A 10,764-nucleotide genomic window follows, 5' to 3' on the forward strand; every position below is an offset into this window, starting at 1 on the left:
CTTTGCACAACAAAATGGATTTTTTTTTTTTGCTATACATCTTTTGCTCCCTTTTATAGGGTGATTTGAGTGTGGACAGCAGCAAGCCTGCGACCCTTCTGAGGACAAGCGGCTCTAGAAAATGGATGGGTGGACGTTGGGTTGTCCTGCATGGCTGCAGTACCCAAATCGTCCAAGTGAGAGCGCAATATACACTGCAATGCTCAAAGAGCAGTGGTTCTTTAACACTACCAGTATTGCGAGAGCTCGCAATAATTATTGCGGCATCCCGCAGTACTATTGCGAGAGCTCGCAAAACTATTCCGAGATCTCGCTATTTTTTTTTCCTCCATGTACCCAAATTGAAATATCTTTTCAGCCGAGTACCAGTTCACCAGTGCAAAGCATTCTGCGTTTAAAAAAAGAAGACTTAAAACATGCCATCAGTGTCTGATTTATTCAAATCTGGACCCTTTCATTTGTATTGGTCCACAAAAAAATAATGAACCTGAAGTGTCCGCTTTTGGATCAGAGACGAAAAGAAATAACTTAATTATTAATAGATATTATTCCACAACAAATAATCAATATAAAGTGTCGGACCTGTTCTAAGAATATATTTATATAAATAAATATTTGTCCACGGACAAATATTAAACATAAAGCGTCCTGTTTTTGGGTTACAGTCGAGGTCTCTTCACAAAAATAAGTCAACTTAATTAGAAATATTTGTCCCGCACAAAATAGTCAACATAAATTGTCAAACCTGTTCCCAAGAAGAAAATTATAAAGTATTTGTTCACAGAAAATTTTTCAACTCAAAGTGTCCTCTTTTGGAATGATAGGGATCTGTTCACAAAAACAAATGATTAACCTGACAGGTAACGAGAGATGGCACGTGACAAGTTGATCAATAGATTGATATACAACAACTAAAAATTAGCTTCAGTCTTTTTATCTACCTTGCACTGTAATTGCGATTAGTCCCAAGCGCTGGCAGCAACCTCTACTTTCGACCATCAGGAGGAACGTTCCTGTTTTCTTTTGTCAGTCCTCAGATAATTACAAAATAACCTAAGAACGAAATAGCCTCCAGTCTGTCTGTTCCAGAATCACTCGTTTTTGAGTTTGGTTCGGCAAACTAAACGTGTGTCATTTTTGCTATCATTAGCTGCGGCTGCAGTCGCACCCAGGTGCTTTGCATTGATGCGGTAAGCTAAACTTGAGCCGTAAACTCCTTTTTACAAATATCAAAATTGATATTTCCCATTCATCAAACCGACGGCGTTCACGTCTTCTGCTCATGAACTTGCTCTAACACCCACACTGCAGCCTATCAGCTTGTGGAAATCACCATGACAGCCAATCGGTGTCCACTTCGGAGAGTGAAGCCCAGCAACTTCATGTATTATTATTGAGGCGTTTATTCTGTGGTTGGCATGCGACATGTCATTGCCTCTCCCTCTGGTGTAGCTACATTTGTTTAATGGTTGTTTTCAATGTGTAAGATGAATTTTGGGGACATTTTCTATTGATTCTAAAACTGCAGTTTTCTTTAGTGGATGGACACCTCTGTAGCTCAAAAGTGTCCACCAGAGTGGACGCGAGTCACGAGGCCGGGTCTTAGGAGCATATGAATGTGAAGACTTTTTCTATCGACTTGCCCTTTAAAAAATATATAGAGAGAAAAAAACGTGTGAGCAGGTGAATCCGCAAACAGGGGGGTCCGGCGCATTCTTTTTCTGGGGACGGATGAGAGCTGACCAATCAGCAGTAGGCTCGTCTTTCCGGCAGCGGGGAGGGGGCGGCGCAGGCGATCGGGAGACTGAGAGAAGAGGGCGGGGGTGCGCTTTACCGCAGTCTCGCTAGGTTTCTGCAGCACTCGTCAAAACTCTGCGGCATGAAGACGAGAGCCGGGGGGGAGGGCACTCACTCGGACCGGGCTTCCTCTTACTTTTGCTCTGCCCTTCTCCGTCCTTAGACGGGATTCTCTTCCCCAGCGCCGGAGAGAGAGAGAGAGAGAGAGAGAGAGAGGGAGAGAGAGAGAAAGGGCTCCCTCCTCTATCCCCATTGGCTAATTGGATTCCCTTTGCAGTAGCGAGCGCTTTTTCCACACTTTGCAGGGCTCTCATCTCGCGGAGCAAAATGGCAAAGGACGCCGACAAAGGCCAGTGGAAGGAGTACATCTGGAACCCGAGGACCAGGGAGTTTCTGGGCAGGACGGCCAGCAGCTGGGGTGAGCGCTCTCCCCTCCCTGACGGCAACGCAGCAAACTGCGTCTTTCACTACCGCAAGTTGGACAAGCGGGCTGAGTGTGACGCTAACGCGCCCGACTGCCGCGCTTGCTGCTTTGCGTTTTTCAGCGGCTCCCGCCGTTGCGCAATGCGCCGAGCGCAAGGGCGGAGGCCCGCCGGCGCTTCCGCTCGATAGCCTCGCCGCAGAGCGCGCGCGGAGCCGTCCCTTTGGGGAAGCCTGGCTCTGGGCCGGAGGAAGTCGGACAGGGGCCGGGCTCTACTGGCCGGGTTCCTTCCCCCTCTACGGCCGATCCAAATGATCGGAATGGTCACGAGCCCGTTGACGGTTTGATCAGGTTCGGTCAGGTTTGGTCAGTTGAAACCTGGGAAACATGCGGATGGGGGACCCGGTTTGGAGCCCCCTGACCCGTACGGACGCCTGTCACCAGCCGGCAGGTTAACGCCCTGAAAAAGTCCCTCCGACTCTCAATTTCACGCTCGGGTTGAGGTGACCGATGGCAAAAGTTCATTGAAAGTAAGAAAGGATAAGGGCAGCCTGAATGAAGTCTGCATTGGAATGACATTGGAAAATGATAATCTGAGTAAAGCCAGGCGCCAAATGCTATTTGTATCTTCCTCCGCTTTGACCCGGCCCAGTGTGAGGGATTTAAACCTAATCTAATGACTGCCGGAATCACTCTGGGATTTTCTTTTTCTTTCTTTCCTTCTCTCTTCGATAATGACAAGAGCCGTTAAAAGTGTCGAATAAGAATGCCTTTGTTGATGGCAAAACCTGATCGGACAATCAACTCAATCCAGGCATCGCCCGAGGTTGCGTTTTTTCCGGCGCCGTGCCAGTTAATCCAGCTCAGTGTGTTCCATGCGGGCGCTTTAAGGTCTGGAGGCCTTTTTAAGCCCTGTTCGCTTAAGGCCGCCTAATTGAGCTATTTCTGTAGTTGGCTACTACACGGAGCGCACCCACACTTAGCTTTTCACCCTTTGGCCCGCTTCTGCGCACGCACATGTTTCATTCAATTCCTCTCAACTGCCTTCTTCTTTTTGCGCGGCCATCCGTGCAAAAAATTGGGTCAAATTGATCAAATATTGGGTCTGCACACTTTTGTTTACCCATAATTGGTGTTTTGATATCAGTATCATATCGGTGACTATTCAAGAACTGAGTACTCAAATGATCCCTCGATTCCAATTCCAATCGGGATGTTGTTGTTGGTGCTGAAGCACCATCCTCTATGTCAGCGGGTCAAATTCATTTTTATAGTGGATTACATTGTAGTTACAGTTTATGTCAGAGGGCCAGTGTGACTGTTAAATAAATTTAAAGTGTTCATCAATACCTAGTTTTGAAATTAGGGGGGAGTGCTGGCTGCTGGCTGCTCTGAAAACCACATCATCCTTGTCACTATGTATGTAATATCAACAGCGGCCAGAAGAGGCGCCAAAAAAAACAAAGATCAAGCACAAACGTATGAACTGTTAAACTAAATCATCTCCAAAACATTATTTCGGGTGCAGCCTACGCGGCCCGGTACCAGTTGATCCACGGACAGGTATCGGTCCGCGGACCGGTGGTTGACAACCACTGCTCCTTGTGAATGAATTTTGCAGCTGCTCCCCATTAATGGCAGGCAGAGAGCGTATGCATTATCAAAAGCGGACGAAATGGGGTTCGTTTTTTTTTTTTTTTTTTTTGCTTAAAGAAAGCATATGAGAAGCGTGACATGTGAAGGCCTTGTTTCGCTTGTTTGATCAGCCCCTTAAAAGGGCCGGCGAGCAGCAATCATGAAAAGATGATGGAGCTCCTTGCTTTCAAGTGCAAAATAGACAGCGCTGCACACAAGCTACTACGAACCCAACGGCTGAGCCCAACGGGCCAATGCCCCCCCCCCCCCCCCCCCCCCCCCCCCCCCCCCCATCGAGCATCCTTTCCTCGACCTTTTCTCTTCACAGCTGCGAGCCAGCGCGGACCCCAGGTGTCGCATCTCCAAACGGGGGAAGGGCCGCGCTGATGGCTATTTTTAAGCTCGCTCGCAGACAGATGCTCGGGGAGCCAGAGGAGGAGAAAAGAGGAAGGCATGGCGTCAAACATCGCTCTGCATTATCCATACATTGTAATTTGATCGGTGCCATCTATTCGCTTTCTGCTGAATTATTGCTTTCTCCTCGCATAGCGTTTTGCCTTCCCCGCAAAGTGCAGCGGCGCAACTATTGCATTCCTGTTTACGAGGAGTAGCAATCAGAAATTTGCATCCTTCTTTTTGCCGATCGGAGGCATCGGTATGATGAATGGAATGAGAAACAGCTGGCGTTTTCAGCAAGGGGAAAGGGCTTTATCTGGCTCAGATTTGGTGAAGACTTTTGAAGACTTTTGCATTATGGGAATCCGGGCTAAGCAAATCAATGAAGTCATTGAAAGGCTTCAAATGTCATAAATTTGATTGGCAGTAAATAAGCCCAACACGGGCTAAATTTGACACCTTTGTGCACCTCTCCACCTCCCGCTTACAAGCATTTCGAAAGGACGGCACGGTGGCATATTGAAAGTCCTCATGTTTTGACAAATTACGCAATATAATCTTTTTTTTTGGCGTGCTTTTCCTTTGATGTCGCACATGAAAAACACCAAAAAGCCAGAGTTGGCTCAAACACCCAGGGGTTGAAAGGGTTAGGTTAGCCGGCTACTTTATCACATGGGAACTATAAAAAACAGTTTTAGTAAGATGAAATGCGTTCATAAAAGAATCCCCCTTTTTTTTCTTTTCTTCGAAACGGTAAACGCCTCCTTCTGAGCCTCGATGAAAATCTCACGCGATGGAATGCGCGTTTTGTTGAACGTCTGCCGTCATCTCCCGCAGGCCTCATCCTTCTCTTCTATTTGGTCTTCTACATCTTCCTGGCCGGCCTGTTTGCGCTGACCATGTACGTGATGCTGCAGACGTTGGATGAGCACAAGCCCACCTGGCAAGACAGGCTGCGCACGCCAGGCAAGCGGACGGGACGGGTGGGCCGGCGCCGGCGCCGGCGCCGCGCTGATCGCTCTCGCTCTCCCCGGCAGGGATGGTGATTCGACCCAAATCGGACGAGACGTTTGAGATCGTCTACAACATCCAGAAAACGGAAAGCTGGGACACGTACACTCAGGCCCTGGACAAGTTCCTGGAACGTACGGCTGATAAGGCACCTGTTTTCGGACGGAGTGAGATGGCGTGCGCAAACGTGACCGCGTGTGTGCCGTTTCTCCCGGGCAGCCTACAGCAGCGATGTCCAGGAGCAGAAAAACGACCAGTGCATAGCCGACCGCTACTTCTTGCAGGAGGACAGCGGCGACGTGAAGAACAACCCCAAGCGCTCCTGCCAATTCAAACGGGACTTTCTGCAGAACTGCTCGGGCCTGGATGACCGTTACTATGGATACCAGCACGGCAAGCCGTGCATCATCATCAAGATGAATCGGGTACGAAGGGGACGGTGTTGCTAGGAGACGCGTGGCGCCTGCGACCGAACGGCGAGCGCCGCTTCCCAAAAGGCCGACGCCGGCTTTGCTTTAAACGGGGCTCGTGTTTTGCTCCCTGCAGGTGATTGGCATGTTGCCGGGGAAGGACGGCCAGGCACCTTTCATCACCTGCGGCGCCAAGGTAAGTCGGAGGAACTCGCACGCTCACTCGCTGCTTACGCCGGCGCCGCGGCAGCCACAAACACGCCCTGCTCTTTCTGCTCTTTCAGAGGTACAAAGTTGGCAAAAATGAATGGGTAAGATCAAGTTGGGCGCGCGCGTAGCGGTACTCCTGCTTAGCTCCCTAGCATTAGACTGTGGTGGGGCTGCACAATTAGTAATCGAATTTTAATCGCGATCACGGTGGTGGCTGCCACCATTAATTAAACTGATCATCGGCGATATTAACATTTAAGAAGCCGGCTACCGTAAATTGTCAACCTAATATATTATTTACATGTGTGAAATGACGTTGAGTTTCTAATCTGATTCCTAATATGTACGGCGCTAGCTGTCAATTAAGACCTACTGTATTTTGAAAAAGCTGATGAATTCGGTTTAAAATAACTGAAAATTACATTTTGACTGCTAATTGATTAAGATTTGCTTAAAAGTAAATCATGTACTTGCTTCTAAGTAGGCTTCATTTTTTTCAGTGGTTTGCATGCTACGTCAGTTAGCTGTGTTGCCCCGTGTGCCAGGTTTTTGACATGTCTTGGGTCAATTTATTTGTTTTAGTTTATCATTTTTATTCGTAAGCATCAAGCCTTAAAGCCTTGTTTATATACTGCTTGTTTAAAAAAAGGGCAATAAATAGATGTTTGATCAAATGTGATGAATAATTGTGATTAATAATCGTGATTTCAATATAGACCAAAAAAATCATGATTATTATTTTGGACATAATCGTGCAGCCCTCGACTGTAGTAGCCGCAAAATGTCTTTTCGTGGAATATTGAGACCCGATTAGGTAGGTCCTCCCATGTGAAATGTAGTTGCAATTAAATAGGGATTGGCATTTTTTTGTTTTTTCATTCAGTTTGATCTAATGGGTTATTTTTTTCATTTTTAGACGAACTTGTAACATGTATAAACGCTGTAAAAAGCAGTTGAAAGTGAACTCATATTCCTTTCTTGTTTTGTTAAGGTTAAAAATGATACAGTTTTGGGTGTAATCATACAATTTTTATCATTTTTTTTGTTATATTCGTTGCGATGATGGGATGGCGAAAGGTTCTCTCTTTCCTGAGGGGGCTTTACAAAATAAAATTGAGAAGCGCTGCCTTAAACATACCGGAAAATTGCATTAGTAGTGCTGTTAGAATGTCTAGCTGACCCCCGGGTGTCCTACGGGTCCCCAGTGTCAAATTTGCAGTCAAAAAAGATCCCATTTGCTAGCATTTAGCAATGAAGGCATCATGCAGTTTCGAACCACTGCCTGTTTTGCTAGTCTATAGTTGAGTTTTTTTTTTCCGTCAGACGTACCAAGGTCAAAGGCCCAAATTGACGCAGGGGGGCTAGCGACCTCTGCGTACGTATGTTTACTTTCTGTGGAAAGAGACCCGATCCCAGCCATGAATGAGATTTGCAGAAAAGTGGAAGACGAACGAGGTTGACCTCCATACATTAGGAGGCGCGTTTGAGCCGCTTGCCATGAACTTGTTTGGCCTCCACAGAGAGAAGACACGGAAAAAATTGGCGAAATGATGTACTTTCCTCCCAACGGCACCTTCAACCTCATGTACTTCCCGTACTACGGCAAGAAAGCTCAGGTAGGCCAAATCTCCTTTCTGTTCCGATTGGGCGTGCGGGACGGGATGGCGTGTTTGAATGTTGCCGCCGCGTGGTCGCAGGTGAACTACTCCCAGCCCTTGGTGGCCGTCAAGTTCCTCAACATCACCGTCAACGAAGACGTCAACATCGAGTGCAAGGTGCACGCCAACAACCTCCCCGGCGGGAGCGAAAGAGACAAGTTCGCCGGACGGGTGTCTTTCAAGCTGAGGATCAACACCCTCAACTAGGCTGTTTGCCCGCCTCGGAAAAGGTCACGCCCGGCGAGGTTGCGCGTGCGCAGAAAGCGAGTGCGGCGAGTGTTTCCACCCTTTTTGTTGACGCATGGCACACCGGGGTGTGTGACCTGAGGAAAGGGTGCTAATCCTGTCACTCTCGCTTTCTGTCTGTGAGCTCGGGGAGAAATGTGTTGCTGTAACTTCATTTGAGGTGACCTCTATTTATACTGCATGACAAAACGGGGCCGCGAAGGATATAACTCGTCTTTTTGAACGTTTGCAAGGAGCGCTAAGGCCGCCGCGCACTGCCTCAATACAGAGCCAATACAACATGCGCAATGTTAATCTCCATAATAGCTTCCCTTCGGAGCCGGACTCGGGATGGGCATATGCTGACGTCTGCTTGATTGACAGTCCGTTCTGATAGTTTTCTTCGGTAGGATACGGGAACGCGTTCTCATTAGAAGCCAGTGGACAGCGCCGCAGTCGTTTTTCAACGGATGCTCCCACGTGTGAAAGTTAACAGTCAACTATGCCCATCCCTAAGCCCAACACGTCACGACCACACACAGACACACATATATATATATATATATATATATATATATATATATATATATACATATATATACATATATATATATATATATATATATATATATATATATATATATATATATATATATAGATGTGTGTGTATATATATCTCGTGGCCTAGCCAATCAAGCCATTTTGCATGTGTGCATTGTCTCTAGTGTGCTAAGAGGGTAGGAGTCCCCCGTCCCCATATTTTTGCTCCGGTGGGAGGGAACGCTTTTGTGAGACAGCTGATGATTTGAATAAGAGTTGAACACCTGTCAGTGCGTGTTTGTGGCTTGAGCCTTTGCCTGTATGTTCAATACCTTCACACCTTTCATGCCCGGGTCGGGAATTTGCATGCAACGTGCAATATTCATTCTATCTGTATGATCCATTCCATCCTTTCCAGAAGACTAGTTCCGCAAGATGGCAGAGATCGCATTTGATCAGGTCTTCCTTTCATTATTTGCAAATTTAACGCTATCTCCGCTTCACCCGACTTGCGTTTTGGCTTAGTGTGTGACGATACTTGAATTTGGATGAATTGAAGACATTTTCTCCCTTTGAGTAGTAACTCCAACAATCAACACAATATATAATTGTCAACACATTTGCACCCAGTCAATTTTTTGCTTGCAGTGTCCTCATATATATATATATATATATATATATATATATATATATATATATATATATATATATATATATATATATATATATATATATATATATATATATATATATATATGAAAATTAGATTGATTAATAGATGTATTTCGTTATTCTTTTTTTTTATTGATTCACTGTGTTTTGAATGATTGTTTTGAGTTTTTGAGGAGGAGGTTATCATAGTTAGAGTTTGTGTTTGTAGCCTTTATCATCCTTAAACATCCCGTTTACATATTATTGGGAAGGCCTCAAACGAGCAAAGTGGACTTTTACCACAAACCACATAAGAAATGAGGGACTTTAAAAAAAAATGATGTGATTCTCTCCAGCGCCATTGCATCAGTTTGCTTGGTCCGAAATTATGTTAATCCATTGGCGTCAATTGTCACCAATTGGCATCAGACCTTTTCCCGTTCAATTACGAGCAAAATTAGCGTGTGTATTCTTCTACCTTTTCTTTTTTTACTTCATTTTTGGAAATAAATTCAGACGCTAATATGATCCAGCCATTTAACGCACAAAATGCAAATAAAGCCTAATGTTAGATATAATCTCTTTGATTTTTTTCCCAACCCCGTCGTCACACGAACGCTTCTTAATTTCACGATAATCTCTTAATCTGGGGGGCTAATCCAGTGCCTACACGCGGAAATTCTTTGCCCTACTTTGTTGCTCCTCCTCCTCGCCATCGCCTCCAAAAGAATTGCATCGAGCATCATTCTTTCATTTCCTCGACTCGTCCGTGCATTTAGCGCAGAATGTTGCCCCTGTAATTGAAGTGACGCATGACTAACTAAAGCTTTCTTTTTTGAGCCATCTGCATGTGAAGATGAGTTCTTCAACCAAAGATCCTCATTCCACATGAGTTTTCCTTTCGGCAACAGTGCGCTGCGGACGTACTGTAGTTTTCACGCGAGCGCATAATACAGGCGGCATAGATAAAGAGCAACGTTTATATAATCATTTTACATACGCACACAAGGGTTTTACAAAGACATAAGCGTGCCTCCTGGTGGACGGAAGGTGTAACATGTTGCTGCCCGTCTTTCGGTTACGTTCTTATCACGGTTTGGTCAATGTCCTTTGCTGTTGTATTTTCAAAGCAATATATTTCTTTCCCGTGTGGGATTCGTGGAAAACGGAGATTTAAAAAAAAGTGTGCGAGAACATCAGTGTCAAAGGGCAACGAGAATGATTTTTGACAAACGATTTTTTTTGTTTAATTGCATTTCTGTTGAAAGCTTTAGAGAATGTATCGGCTCGGATTGTGCCACAGGGAGGGTTTTTATCATTAATTCATCAAATGTTTGGTTGACAAAGCTCTCCTGTTTGTTTTTGTATTTTTTATGTGTGCGCGATACTCCCACCTTTGCCCCAGCAAATAACTTTTCACCTTTACAATGAATGACATGTCAGGTTTCGACTAAACCTTTCCCAGACAAAGACACGGTGTGCTCCAGCCAAAAATAATGATAGACGTACACTAAAGATGTTTTTGTTGTTGGTTTTTTTTTAGAAGATATATATGTATATATATAAATCATCCCCTCCTTCCTGGAATGTAGTGCAAAGAGAAGAATGCGCTCACTTTTGTTGCCCAAACGGATGATATTATTCTGGATTTGTATATTTTGCTCTGACTGTATGTATGTATATTTTTGCTCGTGTTTACCGCAAAACGAGATAGAGCGTTAATAAATGTCATTTAAGGGAACCCAATTTGACAAGTGTTGCCTCTGTCTCTCGGCTGATGTTCAAGTCGCAAAGTTGTCAAAAAATGGAT

At 45.2% G+C, this 10,764-nt stretch overlaps 1 protein-coding gene across 2 annotated transcripts; it reads left to right on the forward strand.

The window, feature by feature from the left end:
- Window positions 1-1,832: 1,832 nt before the first annotated feature.
- atp1b2b (ATPase Na+/K+ transporting subunit beta 2b) lies at window positions 1,833-10,700 on the forward strand. 2 transcript variants are annotated; one of them, XM_088440778.1, is made up of 8 exons: window positions 1,833-2,215; window positions 5,087-5,215; window positions 5,287-5,394; window positions 5,480-5,685; window positions 5,807-5,866; window positions 5,955-5,981; window positions 7,401-7,496; window positions 7,578-10,700. In XM_088440778.1, the coding sequence occupies exons 1-8, from the start codon at window positions 2,125-2,127 to the stop codon at window positions 7,743-7,745; spliced, it is 885 nt and encodes a 294-aa protein (XP_088296904.1). In that variant the 5' UTR covers window positions 1,833-2,124; the 3' UTR covers window positions 7,746-10,700. The 2 variants fall into 2 exon arrangements, with proteins under 2 accessions (XP_088296904.1, XP_088296905.1); XM_088440779.1 differs by lacking the exon at window positions 5,955-5,981 and having other exon boundaries at window positions 1,834-2,215.
- Window positions 10,701-10,764: the final 64 nt, after the last annotated feature.

This window comes from Hippichthys cyanospilos, chromosome 18 (genome assembly GCF_059441005.1).
Source record: "Hippichthys cyanospilos isolate Australia breed blue-spotted pipefish chromosome 18, RoL_Hcya_1.0, whole genome shotgun sequence".
NCBI lineage: Eukaryota > Metazoa > Chordata > Actinopteri > Syngnathiformes > Syngnathidae > Hippichthys > Hippichthys cyanospilos.

Excerpts from the sequence above, each read along its gene's own strand:
- atp1b2b (XM_088440778.1), top strand. The coding sequence starts at position 2,125 with ATGGCAAAGGACGCCGACAAAGGCCAGTGGAAGGAGTACATCTGGAAC. Across the intron at positions 5,686-5,806 it reads TCATCATCAAGATGAATCGG|GTGATTGGCATGTTGCCGGG; the intron begins GTACGAAGGGGA and ends TGCTCCCTGCAG. Across the intron at positions 5,982-7,400 it reads AAGTTGGCAAAAATGAATGG|AGAGAAGACACGGAAAAAAT; the intron begins GTAAGATCAAGT and ends TGGCCTCCACAG.